This window comes from Rhinichthys klamathensis, unplaced genomic scaffold (assembly GCF_029890125.1).
Source record: "Rhinichthys klamathensis goyatoka isolate OS25496 unplaced genomic scaffold, OSU_Roscu_1.1 h1tg000305l_1, whole genome shotgun sequence".
Taxonomy (NCBI): Eukaryota; Metazoa; Chordata; class Actinopteri; order Cypriniformes; family Leuciscidae; genus Rhinichthys; species Rhinichthys klamathensis.
In genome coordinates, this window is record NW_026606824.1 from 1,253,211 (window position 1) to 1,269,048 (window position 15,838).

Here is a 15,838-nt window from a genome sequence, read left to right on the forward strand (position 1 = left end):
AATATAGTTATTTTGAATTGTAATAACTCATAATATTGTTTTTGATCACATATGCATAAAATACTTATTTTGAAAACATGCCGATCTCAAAGTTATGGACACACAAAAAATATTTTGAATCATAACCGCCTCTTTTTCTTTTGCCATTCCTGTGCATTTGCGTTGCGCTGCATGTCTTAGATTTTTGTGGTAAGGCTGTTATTAGTTTTAATACTCTTTAAAACTGCACGGGAAGCATTTACTGCATAAGCTGGGCCTTGTCCCACAACACAGGCCAAGTGTTCAAGAGCGAACATGGGAAAGATCTTGTTACGGCAAGACTTGAACCAAACAGACTGTTGAGATGATTGCCAGTCATGCAGAATATGAACCTGCTACACACAAGTATATGGTCGGCGTGGCAGCGCACGGTAGTAACAAGTGAAGTCTTGTTGGTTCTTTCGCTTAAACTGGAATGAAGAAGAAAACGGTGCTTGGATTAAGGATTCTTGGAAGCCAAGCAGGGTTCTCATGTCTCACGCATTGGCCGTGAGACACACGCAATTCAACCAGTTCACACGCTCACACGCCACACCGTGTATTTCTCACGCTGAAAAGGCAATGCCAACCAAGTTGTCCTTCAAGCTTTATATATAACGTTGTATACGAGGCGCATGCACACAAAGATAAGTTTCCTGCCGCCAGCGCGTCCGCATCTCGGCCAGATTGCGTTCGTTATAGCCTACTATAGGCAACTTATAGACGCGCGAAGTCCGCGAACACACACGGAGGTCGGCCACCGCGACATCGCGCGAACACACGTCGTGATGGTGAAAGTAAGTTGGGAAGAAAGCTCGCCTAACATTTTTAGACTAGAAGTTCTTGAACATTTAATATATAGCCCATCGTATACATTATTGATTCAGTCAAAAACTCTACAACTGCTTTGCAACCAGGCCAAAAGCTTTGGCTCAGTTTGGCTAAGGAAATGTTATTGGGTATGGGAAGGAATGAAGATGTATTTCTTCAGTTTATTTTAAATTCTATATTATACTGTATTAATAGTATTTCTAGTTAGGCTACATTAAGGCTAAAGCAGAGTGCTCTTGGTAATATTGTATATCCTGTCAAAACATACATTAGCCTAATCATTGCCATTGCATTTGTATTTTTCAAAGATGTCAGGGAAAAATGCAAAAATATATGTTTTTCCAAACATTTTGGAGCAATTTGTTATATATTTGTAGCCTAATTTTGAAATAGAGCAATTCATCACATCAAATATAGGCCTACTCTTTAATGTTATGTCATTTATCAGATTTACCAATTGTTATAATTTCAATTTTTGCTGGTTAATTATGAACAATGGGTAAAATTGGGGGTGGGGCTAGGCGGGGGCGGGGCTCCATTTAGGCTCCTCCCCTAACCGCATGTGATCTCACTCCAAGCTTTTGATAAAACTTGAGAACCCAAGGAAAGGCCGGTTGGAAATACAGGCTCGCTCAGTTTCCTCCCTGTCCTCGAGGGAGGCGCTGCACGGGCAACACAAACGGCACAATACACAATCCTGGACGCTCTTTTCTTTACGAAACGACGAGTTGCCAACAACAGCCCGAGGACGTCATGCGTGACATCGCAATGTCAAAAGCCATAATTGATCACACACCTCAATTTTGTTTTCATTTATTTTATTCACATCCTGTTGGAAAATGACAAGACTAATTCAAGGAATGAATAGATAATGTTTCCAATGAAAGGTGTGCTGGGTCAAAGGTCATTGATCACATTCAAACCATAGGGTTTTTTTAAAAAAAACACCAAAAACTTTCTAAAACGTGTGCTTGTACATCACATGCTTCTAAGCCACAAATACAGACAATACAGGAAGTTACAATCTGTACATCAGACGGACACATTCAGAGCAGGAGGTGTGTGTGTGTGTGTTCCAGCATGGTTTCCTCGAGGAACGTCTCAGGCTCAGTGCAAGTTCAGTTTGTCTCCACCACTGAATTACAAATGAAAAGGATAATTGCGACTTTTTATCTCACAATTCATACTTTTTTTCCTCGCAATTCTGACTACTATTCTCGGGATTTTGTGATATAAACTTCCAATTTAGAGGTATAAAGTCAGAATTTTGAGACAAACTCAAAAAATTAAAGTCAAAATTGTGAGTTTATACCCTGCAACTCTGAAAAAAGTTGTAATTATCTTCTTTTTTTTTTCTCCGTGGTGTAAACAAGCTTCCATAGGTTTGACCGGTGACATCTAAAAACGGTCTCATCCCACAGTAAAACAATGAATAAATAAGAATAATACAGTAATGCACTTACAGGTGGTGTAGCTATACATATATATGCAGGACTGCACTAGGTTGAAAAAAAAAAGTATACACTATTGTTTTCATGTTTTGAAGTGGCTTGTATTATGTGCTTTATTTTTTATTATTAGGCCTATTACGTATTACTATATAGTTTTAATTAATTTTTAAATTCCGTTTTAGTGCTCTAACTTAAACGTATTTTAGTTAGTTGTCTAGGCAACATTGCAAGTTTTCTTTTCGTTGAGTGTTTCATCGAATTAAATGAAAATTTTATTTCATTACAACCTTACAGCTAATTTAACACATTTTCGAAAGGAAGAACTAATATAAGTGCTTTAAAGCTGCTGTCCGTAGCTTTTTTTGGGTTAAAAATTATCCAAAATACATATTTGATAAAATACATAACCAGCCAGTGTTCAAAACTATCTGCTTGCCTTAGCTCGATGCAAAACGGTAAGCTTGTAATAATGTTTTTAATTTCAGTGGTACTGGTGGATTTCCGCGGGAGATTCGAGCATGTCTTTGCGTCATTACGTCACGTCTGTACACACACATCTGCACACACACATCTGTACACACACATCTGTACACATAAAGAAGGAGTCTCGGCTAGTATAAGCTATATTGCGTGTGAGGATGTTGGAGGTAGAGATTTATAGCCTTTTCTCACAGCACTTGATATAATTAAACTTATCAATTTGATGGCGGATCCAGAAAGGTTCAAACGACGATCATCATCAGTGACAACTAGAGATCATCCGCTGTAACATGCAAAAGACTTTGTTCGGACTTCGGAGTGGCTACAGAAAAAAAGAGACTGCAACCGGACCCATGCGAAAACAAGGATAATATCGGAAGGACATTACATGATGTAGTCACGCAATGCTTGCTGACGTTGTTAACATTAACAATTAGAGAACATAGTATAGCTACTTTGCACGGTTTTGCGTGAAATGATAACTTATAAGCAATTGTTAGATTTAATCAGCGCGATTTACTGCAATGTCAGAACCAGAACAAAAGTGAATGTTTCTTACTAGTTCAGATGAGATTTCCCGGTGAAAATTCTTATGTTGGTCATACTTCCAAAAAGAATAATCTGTGATTTTGAATGACAATATCCACATCGGCGCGGCGACTGACAGCTGCACACTCTCCTCAAACACTGTGTTCATCCGCGCTGTGCCGTGTCGAGGGTGTTGAACTACAACCCACGTAAAGTTGATAATTCCGCGAATGACTGCAATTGCAGATTTCGAACAGAGATGGCGACAAAGAGGAAAAATGCCGGACTGCAGCTTTAAGTAAACGCTTCACATTTCCTCTAATGTTTGCCTAAATGTCCATTGTAAGTGCATTATTGTACTACATTTGACTCTTTCCCCGCCGTTGACGGGATGTATAAGAGTATATCGCAGTAGCCTGGAGATCTCCTGAACGGGGTGGGAGCTCCAAAATAGGGCGTGGCTTCCTCCTATAGAGGGAATGCATTAACGTCACTTCCCCGCCGGAACACGCCCCCCTCAGCGGGACTGAGTGGCAGAAGAGCTGCTGCGTGACTGGAGTTAATAGGGGAAACTGCGTTAACGCGAGTAAAACAAACAACTATTATCAGTTTAAACTAAAAGTTGGACTCGATATAGTGTTCCTTACAACTTATCAAAGATCCAGTGATCCATGGATATTGACATGCAGCCAGGAATCGTGTTTCCTGACATTTATATGTGCCTGATTTCGACGCCGGGGAAATAAATGAAGACAATTTGCCTGTAAACGTTTTATATAAATACAATATAGATAGGTCTAAATCCGAGTGATCACTTACATTAATGTTATACTGTATATCATCATATCGTCCAGCCCTAAAACTTGTATAGTTTTTTGTCAGTGTTTATTTAAAAACATCCAATTATGCAGAATATAGTCTGTTCTGTAGCTTTTTGCAGTCTGTAAAAATATACAGTACCTCAGATTTCTGGTCAAATCTAGTTGTACAGTCAATCGCAAAGCTCTTTCCCGTTTTAGATGTGTTTTGTGGGATTTTCACGGCATTCACGCTGAAAACAAATGCTGCCGCTCAGTCTTTTTGCCACTTGTGGGCGTGACCGCATTCACTCCGGCCGACGGTGACGTCATGCGCATACCCTCTATTGACAGACCGACATGACATACGTGTGTGATTTTTCTTTTCTTCTGTGCAAACTCCGCCGCAGCTGATTTAAAGATTGAATTGGTCATGTCAATCACACTGCTGATGTCCAACATAAGAACAAAGCAATAGAATAAAACGTTCCCAAGCGTAACAATAACGTTTAATTTTAGATTGACTAGAAACTGTTTCATTTAAAGAAATATATATTTTGAAATGTAAGTCAATGACAATTAGCCAGAGCCAATGGCGCGAGTCTTTGTTTGGGGAGACCCCGCCCCCTTTTGAGGCTCTGCCCACTTTTGGAGTTCACGCCCCAGTTTTGTCTGCAGCTGTATCTGTATCTAGTGGCGCTTTTCCACTGCTGGTACGGCTCGGTTCGGCTCGCTTCGCTTTTCCACTGCGTGGTACGACTCGACTCGGTACGGCACGGTTCGGTTCGCTTTAGCTCGGTTGCTTTTCCACCGCAGTCATTTAAAGCGAGCCGAAGCGAGCCGTACCGTACCGGACCATGCAGTGGAAAAGCACCACAAGTGAGCCGTACCGAACCGAACCGTACCGTACTATGCAGTGGAAAAGCGCCAGTACTTTTTTTACAGTACTACTTTTTCTGTCTTTCTGTGTTTTCACCGTTATATGGTAGAGGGCGCTATTACGCATCTTCTGTAAGAGTTCAGAATCTCCTGATCAAAACAGGCGAAGAAGCAGAAACAAGCGTTAGCATGTAAGCAGGTGCATATAAAATAGCGCGATCCTCAACATTAAACAGGATATAAATCAAAACTGCCCAATGTTACTGAATGAAAGGACTTCTGTAGGACTGTGAAGCTTGATGGACTCGTGATCATCGTTCTGAATCTTATACACTTGTAGTCTTTGACAAAAACTCAGCTTATTGCTCAAAATGTTGCCTTTTTATGAAACGTAGTGCTACCCACATTCAAGCGTTGATTAAAAAAGAAGCTTGGATAAAACAGGGTTTGTTGTTGTTGTTTAAAAGCAGAGGCTCTGTTCTTTCTTTTGATATATTGCATGGTCAGATATTCATAGAACATAATATTCTGGGTGCCATGAAACTTTTGTGAAAATGATGAAAAATGCTGTCGGTGGCTGGCAACTTTTTTTTTCTTTTTTTTTTTAACGCTGGCGAGGAGAGTGTTAGGTTTGTTCGCGAGTGATTCTGTGTGGTAATCGACAGCATGCTTCACATGAGCTTGTGTTAGACCAGAACATTCTTACAGTGTTCTGTAGTAAACACAGAAAACATTTTTTTTTTTTATCTTAAGTCTAGGTTTTCCAGGGTCTTGTTTCGGCAGTCTTGCCAAGTTCACTTCAACCAAGTGCTGTTCTAACAGAATTTGTGCAGGACAAAATATATACAGTATCAACGACTCGCTGGTCTCACATATTATGCACTTCTACAAGCATGGACAACTCAATAAATAAAAAATGAAAAGCAATTTAAAAACAGCCACTCATTCATAATAATATTTACATTATTTTGTAATCGCATTGTTTTGAAGGTCAAATCTATCAACTGTTCTGTGTATGCCAACGTAAAAAAAAAGAAAAAAAAAAAGGTCATGTGATATGCCTAGTTTCTTCACCTTCTTAATACACTATAAAATGACATTCACTATGTGTGTGCACTTCTCGGTTTGGTTGGCTTGATTTTCTCTGTGCTCGCCGCAGTACTAACTCAAATAAACACTGATGCTCTGACAGGTTTGGGCTTTTTATGAGTCATTTGTTCAGCTAGACGCCTACTAGCATGACCACAGCGCTTCTTCTGTCACTCTGGAACTGAAAGACATCTCATTCCAAGGCACGAGAGAATTAGGTCCATGTTTTCCACATCTGTCGGTAAGGTGCTTCTGTTTCCTTTCTCCTTTCTGTTGTGCCAATATGTCTTTTGGTCCACCAGCCGTTGGGAAATACAGCAGTCGTGTTGCTGCGGTAACAGCGTGTGCTCTGTGTGATGAGATTGACATGTGAAATGAGCTAATCCAATAGCCAATCAGTGAATTCCAAAAAGACATTTCATTAGTGGATGGTTCTGCTCCTAATATAAATTGAACACATTATTAAAGAAAAGTAACAGTAGTTTTCAGCTAGAGACATTGAATAAAGTAATCACTGGATAGTCTGCACTGTGCAAATTAAACAAAGATGAATCCTTATTAAACTTACAAAAGTTATTCAGTCAAGAGCATGAGTTTTTTCTTTGTCCTTTGTTGTTTGATTAACATTAAAAACACAGCATTTTTAGGCTGCTGTCACTTTAAGAGCGAATGCACGGATCCAATATACTGATACCGGTACACATCTTTCTCTACTGTTTACATCCACTTAAAGGGATAGTTCACTTTGAAATAAATTTTTGGTCTATTCAAGCTCAGTTCAGTATTTGCGAGCTGTCTGAGACGCGGCTCTCTGAGTGCGTGCTTTGGATGTTTGCGCAAAGAAAACCAATTAAATTGGCAAGGCTCGAACTTTCGTGACGATGCAGCACTGGCCCGTCAACTGTCCCGAGTGTCATTCACGTTCATGTTCACACATGTTAGAATTCATAAATATGTCACCAGCCAACTGACGATTGTTTCCCTTTCATATACTTGCCAGTGCAGATTTTTACTCGCATTTGGTGCTTAACGAGTGTTTATTTTAGGCCCCTAAGTGCAACGTTATTACATTGCTCAACGAGACCGCCTTTCCGCTCCGTTGGAGACCATCACGTTTTTAGGGCCGGAGATGAACCTATCTCTATGGTGCTGAACCCCCTTTTCTGCACTGGAAATGTGCAGAACGGTTTGAGAACCGCACACCAGAACCGTGTCGGTGGAAAAGGGTTAACGGAGTCAGTCTCTAATTGTAGAAAGTAGAATCACAGGAATGAAAGATGACAGTTTGACGGCTGACCTGTCCTCATGTGCTCTTTAATGGTCTGCGTCGGAACAGCTGGCCATGGCACCGAACACCTCTGCCGGCTCTGGTGTGTGAGAGGTGGCACTTTCAGCTGGGAACCTGCCATAAGAGACACAAGGAGAAGCAAACATTAAAACTCATCAACATGTCAACCGTTCATGCCTTGAACTGGAGATTGTCATCATAATCCAGTTAGATCAAAAAGTTTCATGTATAGACACCAAAAAGCCTGAGGACAGGCTTTTATTTATTTGTCTGATGCAATCACAAAAAAAAAAAATTGTGGCTGATGCAATCACAAATACAATACCAATGTAAAAGGGATTAATATGCCAGTGAAGTAAAAAGATTGAACTATCTGACAGTGGTAAACAGAAATGATATAATTCACATAAATGGCATATGGAATTTTTTTAAATTTGGTCTGATTTTATTTTCATCCTAAAATTCTGCTACTGTTGCTTGAAGGCTGCTAGGTGTTTTTACAATATTTCAATGTTTTATTTTGCTTGTACAAAACCCAGAAACAAAATACCCAAACCAAATATGTTTATTACAATGCACTTTTTTTTTTTTTAATTAAACTCTTTTGTCTTTATTATTCGTTTTGTTTGCATTTTTAGTTTGATCTCTTTTTGCTTTTATTATTTGCTTTGTTTAATATATTTTTATTCATTTTGTTTGCATTATTTGTTTGATCTCTTCCTGTTTTTATTATTGTTTGATATCTCTCCCTCTTTTGATCTCTGTTTGTTTTGATCTCTTTGTGAGGGTTTTGTGTGCATTATTTGTTAAATCTTTTCCCTTTTTATTATTTGTTTTGGTTACATCATTTGTTTTATCTTAGGTGTGGTACCAGCATGTTTATAAAACATTGCAATGCCACAAATCCTGACTGCAACCAAGGTGCAAAACTGGCAAGGGTTTTGAAAATGTTTTTGCACTTGTTGGGTGGTTGCTAAATGTGGTCACGTTTCCCAAAAGAGGCTGCAAACAATTATCATTGTATTAGGATATTTTCCGAATACACACAAAAAGACCACTATGATCTAATGCTGATACTATATTGACCTTGGTCAAGGTAGAAGCCATTATTTGACAGGATATAGTGAAAATACTTATTTCCATGAATGTCCAGAGGACAAAAAAACAACACACTGTAAACATTAGTCGTTACTTGGGACCTTAAGCCATTATGACATATTACCTGTCTCAAAACCTCATTTTAATTTGACTAATTAAATGTGGCATCCACTGTGATTAACGTCACCTGCTACAGAACACCAGTCAAAAGTCACAGTAAGGCAGATGTGTCCAAACCTGGTCTTGGAGAACCACTGTGCTGCACAGTTTATCTTCAACATTAATTAAACACACCTTACCCAGCTATTCAAGGTCCCAGAATTACTAGAAACTTCCAGGCAGCTAAACAATACATCCCAGCATCCATAAACATGTATGCATATCAACCCTCAATGGCCTTCTTCATGACCACTATGAAAACAACTAAATAGCTGTTTTGTGGGGCTTGTCCAAAGTAGCTTCACACAGGTTTGTCTTCAAAAGAACAAATTTTCTATCTCACCTGTTGTGTGTTGGGCTGCGATTGTACGAAGGACTGTGAGCCCCAGCGCTCAAGGGAACATCTGGCAATTCACCATCGGTCAGGCCCACTGCTAAATGATTCTGCCAGTTTCCCCCTCCGCTGGCAGTAGATGACACTAGTGAGGAAGAAAAGTGTGATATGTTACATAATGTTAAACGTTAACCTTAAATTTCATCAGAAGAAAATGTTATAGGTAGAAACCCATTCAAAAATTGTCGCTACAATGCTAGGTTTGTGGTTACTAGGGTGTTTTAGTTGGTTGCTTACTGGCCCAAGTCAAAGTTTACACCAAGTCTTTACAATATTCTGGTCTCCAGATCTGTAACCGGTTGCATAAACTGCTTAGAGTAGTCTTAAAAGTTAGTCATCTATTTATTTTCAGTTAAGTCAGTTACATAAAAAGTTAGATCAAATTTGAATTGGAAAAGTTGGACGGATTACCCCTTGGTTAACTGCAAGTAGGTCAAACTAGTTCTTAAGACAGTCTTAATATAGTGGCTACGTTTATGCAACTGGCCCCTGACTTGATTCCCTTATTCAATGCAAATCTACAGGACTTTCTGCCCATTTAATCGCCTACCTGATGAAAATTGTAAGTTCAATCATTTAGAAACTAGCACATTTTTTCTCAAAAAGCCGCATGAATGAGGTGTCATTCATGTCCATCAGACAATGGGTGCAGGGCAAGTTAAGTGCCAAAGTTTAATAGATTTTCGATTCGCTCTGGCAGTCAACAACAAATCTATATCTTATTTCTTGTTGATCCATTTCCACTGCGCAGGTTTGAAAAAAAAAATCAATTCTTATAGTCCTTTTAAATTTGTTGGCTCCTTTGTAAGTAATCATTTCTGTTACACCACAACAGGTCTGCCAAAAACGGGAGACAACTGGGCCTTTTGTCTCAGGGGCAGGCAGAAGGTCCAGAACCCCCAGGCCCCTACAATTGCTTACTGCCAGAACCTGGCATTTTGTTGCCCATAAAGAGCCGTACACACCGTGACGAATATCTGAAATATTACGCTTCTGATACTCGCTTGTCACTCAGAAGAAGAGAGCAAGTTTGTCGCGTTTGTCATATAGTTCTTTATGTTCCGACACTGTAAGACTGAAGAAAACTGGTTGAAGGAATCAACCTCACCACAGATCTATAAGGCAAAGGACCTTGCTTGCACATTAACATTTGAACATCTCACACACACACACACACCCCGCACCCCCCTTCACCTTATCTACATTTTCTCTCTCTCTCAGTCAGTAACACTAAAAAACGCACACAAGTATATATATGGTTTAATGTGAATGATTATTGTGTTTAGTATCATTTTGAAGGTCTCAGGGTGGCTGGTTCAGATGTCTCATTCCAAAAGAGTAAAACACAAGGTAATAAGGTTTTTTAGAAGTTTAGGGATATCTGGCACACAAATGAATGTGGTCTCCTACTCCCAGAAGGTGTGAACTCAATGCTAATTTCCACTGTTAGCAAATGGTACCATGTAAATCAACTTCTGCCCCCAGTAAGTCTGGGGGGGTAAACAGTAAATTTCCACTGTGAACACAGGTTTACATATGAAATGAGGTCTGGCTATTTAATGGAATGCAGCAAGGGATCGTGGCTTTTTCTGTATTTCAGATCAGCCCGTGAGGATTAGCTCATGTAGTTCTTAAATGTTGGGTTTTGCATCTATTTCTCTTATCCTAAAGCATTTGATGTTTTGTATTGATGATCTTTGAACTGATTATGAAATTGGCATAATACTTTTACCTGACATAATAAATTGTTATATTTAATTATTCCAACAGACTTTGACTTCATTTCCATTGGAGTTAAAAGATATAGTCAAACATTAACGTATACTTAATGATGATCATTGAAAAACACTTTCATTTTATGGAGTCAGATGAAACGAGTTAATACATAAGATAGAATGTATTGTATTTAATTAAAAATCCCTTTGCCATTGGAAGAGACGGAACGCGCATGTGACCTTCACCTCTAATCGATACCGCCATTGGATCGAATTAGACGGACTTACAACACCAACGAGACAAGCAGTTCTACATTCCTCTTGCCTTGCATCTTCCTCGTCTTATTTATGGCCGAGGAATATGGCCAGCAGCCATATCACCCTGTAGCCCAAGACTGGTTGCCCACTTAAGCTAAGCAGGGCTGAGCCTGGTTAGTACCTGGATGGGAGACCTTCTGAGAAAACCATGTTGCTGCTGGAAGAGGTGTTAGTGAGGCCAGCAGGGGGCGCTCACCCTGTGGTCTGTGTGGGTCCTAACGCCCCAGTGTAGTGACGGGGACACTATACTGTCAAAGAGCACCGTCCTTCGGATGAGACGTTAAACCGAGGTCCTGACTCTCTGTGGTCATTAAAATTCCCAGGATGTCTTTAGAAAGAGTAGGGGTGTAACCCCGGCATCCTGGCCAAATTTGCCCAGTGGCCTCTGTCCATCATGGCCTCCTAATAATCCCCATATATATATATACACTGATTGGCTTCATCACTCTGTCTCCTCTCCACCAGTAAGCTGGTGTGTGGTGAGCGTTCTGGCGCAATATGGCCGCCGTCGCATCATCCAAGTGGATGCTTCACATTGGTGGTGGTTGAGGAGATTCCCCCTTCCATGTGAAGTGCTTTGAGTGCCTAGAAAAGCGCTATATAAATGTAATGAATTATTATTATTATTATTATTATTTCTTCCCGGCAGTGTAGACGCTACTTGGGGTATATCTTCTTCGCCGTTGCGTATGTGTGCTCGGCAAGACCGTTTTGTGTTTGAGCGCCCCCAAGTTGTGTTTTACTGTAACTTCAGAAGCTCCAGACACGTGAGCAAAAGCGCCAATCTCATTGAGGCGTTCCAATCTCATCGAGGCCGAGGCGTTTTTAAAAAAAATGACGCTTTTACGCGTGGCGTTTTCCGCGTCGGTGTGCACACTCACATTGGCGCCCTTTGTTTAGTCACGAGGCGTTAAACGTCGGCGGCCTTAAGATTCATATTGTCCATAGTCTACATCAGGCATTCTCAACTCTGGCCTTCGAGGTCCACTTTCCTGCAAAGTTTTTCTCCAAGCATTATCAAACACACCTGAACAAGCTAATCCAGGGCTGCGTTCAGCCCCGACAAAACGTTGCACAATGTTTTTTAAACAGAAACGGTGACACAAGAGTTGCAACTATGGCAGCTGAGAAGGCCATTCTTTGTGTTCTTTGTGAAGATTTTTCTGAGCCTGATGAAGTCGGTATAAATATGTGTTTAATCCTACAAAATATGCCCGATGTTCCAGTTACTGCACTTGCCGCCCAGAACACAAGAGAACATCCCAGTCGAGTGAAGGGATTTGTGGAAACTGAAATGGAAGCACACATCTTACCTAATCCAGACTGAAGCACATCTATTTAGCCTCACATACTGACTTTATTTGTAGTTCATACTGTTTTAATTCCCTGTATTTTCTTCTTTTTTTTTTTTTGGAAAATCACTTTATTTCTATACCAAATGTCATACACTTGCAATGAAGCTAAAAATATAAACAACTACATCATTATGTTGATATCCTATATTTTTACAATGAAACTTACGACGAACATGTCTTCTAATATCCTCAGTTGTTGCGTATACCGAGCTGCATCAAACACATTTGTAAATGACTTTCCTTGAACCCATTGTGCGAGTTCACTTTAATACCGCGTGCTTTATACACATGTTGCTGCCGATTGGACTGCAGTTCTGACACACCCACCAAACAAGAGAAAACGCATCTCAAACCCCGTTGCACACCGGTGCACGCCGTTTCCTGGAAACATGACGTTCAACCCGGAAACCGTAGCAAAACGTTGCACACCGTTTTGAACTTGAACGTGCCCCAGGTCTTCAAGACTACTAGAAAGTTAGAGGCAGGTGAGTTTGATCAAGGTTGGAGCTAAACTCTGGTCCTCGAGATCCACTTTCCTGCATAGTTTAGCTTCAACCTAGATCAAACTCACCTGAACAAGCTAATCAAGGTCTTCAATATTACTAGACAGTTCAGCCCTTTTCTAAATAGCACACTTCATATACACTTGCGGTCTTGTGGACTTGCAATGGCTGCCGCGTGCGCATGTCCGTTAAGTCACCCCACAAGACCGTAGAGTGTCCCATTTGTCATTTTAGGTTTCAGATGGGTGCTCACGAGTGCCCCCTTTGCGGCCAATATATGCCCTCGATGTGCACTTTTGCTGAGATTGCAGAAGTAGTGGAGTAATGTAGGGAATAGTGAATGAAGGCATAGGGGCGATTTCGAACACAGCCAGGGCCTAAGAGGCAAGTAAGTTTTATCGAGGTTGGAGCTAAACTCTGGCCTTCAAGGTCCACTTTCCTGTAGAGTTGAGAACACCTAGTCTACATTGTGTTGTTTGAGGAACTGCACTCACCTGAGGAGAACGAGTTGGTTCGGCTGGAGTGGCTGAAGGGTGCGGGCAGAGTCTGGTAGCCTAGGCTGTGCTGGGAACCTCGGTCATATTTGTAGGTGTACACCAGCTGATAGGGACCTGGGTCCTTGTGCCCAGCGCTGCGATTGTACCATCCCTTCAAATGCTCTGCCACCAAAGCCTTGTACATGTTCTTCGTCAACACCTCATTCAAGGGTCCCTGCCTTCCTCTAGGGGGCCTAACAGTTGCATATGGATTCTGTGACAAATTATCCGATCCCTCTATTCCATAATGCCTGTGGCGACCACGGCCCTGGTAACCATGTGCTGGATAAGTGGGGTTGATGTTATAGTGCCCCTCGAGTTCGCTCTCGTAAACGTAAGCTCCGTTAGAACAAGGCTCATATTCGAAGCCGGGATATCCAGTCACGTAGTTGGCAGTCGGTCCGTAGTGATTCTGCTGGTGGCCATAACAGCTGGAGTTCTGAGGGACCAAGTTGGGCATGCTGCCCGTATTGCCGTAGATCTCCACTTTGCGGTGGAGCCGGTAGTCGTGGGATTGTGAGTCCAGTGTGCGGTAGGGAGGAGTGGCCGAGCAGGGGAGGCAGTAGTCCATGCTGGACATGCTGGTATAGGACGAGCAGTCATCCAACACCTCAGTGCTGTTGCTACGCCGTGAAGGAGACAGCGGGAACACCGCCTTGTTTGCGCAGGGAGAGTGGAGAAGTTGTGACTGAGACTCCAAACTACCGCTGCGGTGTCGGAAACCACGGATGTGACCGTCCAACCTACAGGACGAGGATAAACATGTCTTGTTTGTTTTGGTGAAAGGGAGTGCACTGAATAAACTACTTGCATCAGAAACATAAAAAAAACCACCAGACCAATTTACAAAGAAATGTACATTTATAAAGAAATTTTAAGTAGTCAACTTGCCTGAGTTGGCTGCTGCTGTAGGCGTTACGGGGCATGACGGGGGTTTGCGGTAAGCTGCGGGGGTTCCTCAGCATTCTGGGTAAAGTTTTACACGGACTGCTTTGGGCAGAGAACACCTCTCGGGGGGTGTAATAATGTCCTGGCACTTGGACCTCATGATCTAATCTGAATTCAAACAGACAGAGGAATATTACTGATGAAAGAGAACATGTCTGGCTAATCTTTCACCCCAAAATCAAAAGACAAAAAAATAAGAAATAATGTTTTTGCATGAGGACAACGAAACGTATTTTTTTCTGATGTTTTATATGCTAGGTTTGATGTCACACAAAGCTTTCTCAGGAGACTTGGAAAATATTATGGGAGTTATAAATACTTAAGCATGGTGCTTTTATGTCTTTTTTGGAGCAATAACTTTCTTGAGGTTTTTTTTTGTGATCCAGCCCAGTAGACCATTAGGTACCGTGAGTATTCACACCTGTTAAGAGGTCTGTCGCTGGCTGAGGATCGTCTCTCGGGGTCGTACTCCAGGCCGGACGATGACAGAGGAGGACTGAGACACGGGGAACACTGGACGGAGCGAGATCGCGGCCGCTGGCTGTCATCTTCTGAAGACACAAACATGGCTTTTGACTGCTGTGCTTCTCTGCTTTTGGTTGCATCCGGTTCGAATAATATTATGCAAATTCATTGTTGGTTGTGCATGATAAATGATCTTTTAAGAGTATTAATGTGCATGACTCAGTGTACAGTAGGGAACAATGCTGAGGAAGAAGCACTGGCAGTGAGATAGTGAGTTGTGTCTTAATTACATAATCAGAGAGCTGATAGTGGTTTCATAATTGATGTCATTACCGTCATCTAGAGGAAGACTATCACACAGGGAGCTGCACTCAGACTGAGCCATTTCATCTATGGAAGAAAGAGAAGTGATGGTATGTTAATGAAACACTACATGATATTTCAAGCCTTTATTTGTTATAATTTTGATGATTATGGCTTACAGCTATGAAAACCTTTTCACAATATTCCAATTTTGAATTTGGGGTTTTCATAAGCTCATAAATGAACTTTTGCACGATATTCAAATTTGAGTTTCACCTGTATATGTGATATATGAAATATTATTGCATGAGCTACATTCGTAGTCACTGTAAAATTGCAGTGGTACTTTGTTTTATAGTCTCTTTTTGCTTTATTTCTGTTCGTGTGTATCTTTTAGATTCTCTTGCTGTAATGGCTTCCTTCAGATGGACTAAATTCATGAGCATTTGATCAGTCCACAAACCACTTCAGCTTGTTTTATACGGCAGGACAGGTCAACATATCTTTACCATCAATGAAGTACACTTTAGAATAGTTTTAAAAGGAGCACTCATGTAGTTTCTTAATATTAATCAGTACTTAAATGTATAATTACAGTGTAACAAGGGCACCTTAAAGTAATGTTCCACTTTATTTTAAGGTGTCTTTGTTACAGTGTATTACTGTATGCATATAAGTACATT

The 15,838-nt window shown here is 40.9% G+C and overlaps 1 protein-coding gene and 1 long non-coding RNA gene across 2 annotated transcripts in view; both read right to left on the reverse strand.

The window, feature by feature from the left end:
* Positions 1-2,511: 2,511 nt before the first annotated feature.
* On the reverse strand, positions 2,512-4,496 carry LOC130104198 (uncharacterized). The gene is made up of 3 exons (XR_008809448.1): positions 4,447-4,496; positions 3,613-3,773; positions 2,512-2,643 (listed from the first exon to the last, which is right to left on the reverse strand). It is a non-coding gene; the product is annotated as an uncharacterized LOC130104198 (long non-coding RNA).
* A 1,244-nt stretch (positions 4,497-5,740) lies between these two features.
* Positions 5,741-15,838, reverse strand: part of frmd4bb (FERM domain containing 4Bb) — a 37,493-nt gene continuing 27,395 nt past the window's right edge. Inside the window, exons 18-24 of the mRNA XM_056270667.1 lie at positions 15,186-15,242; positions 14,809-14,938; positions 14,331-14,495; positions 13,398-14,182; positions 8,962-9,097; positions 7,371-7,475; positions 5,741-6,422 (exon numbers count right to left, since the gene is read on the reverse strand). Of these exons, the coding sequence (XP_056126642.1) occupies positions 7,388-7,475; positions 8,962-9,097; positions 13,398-14,182; positions 14,331-14,495; positions 14,809-14,938; positions 15,186-15,242 (1,361 nt within the window). The 3' untranslated portion in view covers positions 5,741-6,422; positions 7,371-7,387. The remainder of the gene's footprint in view (positions 6,423-7,370; positions 7,476-8,961; positions 9,098-13,397; positions 14,183-14,330; positions 14,496-14,808; positions 14,939-15,185; positions 15,243-15,838) is intronic.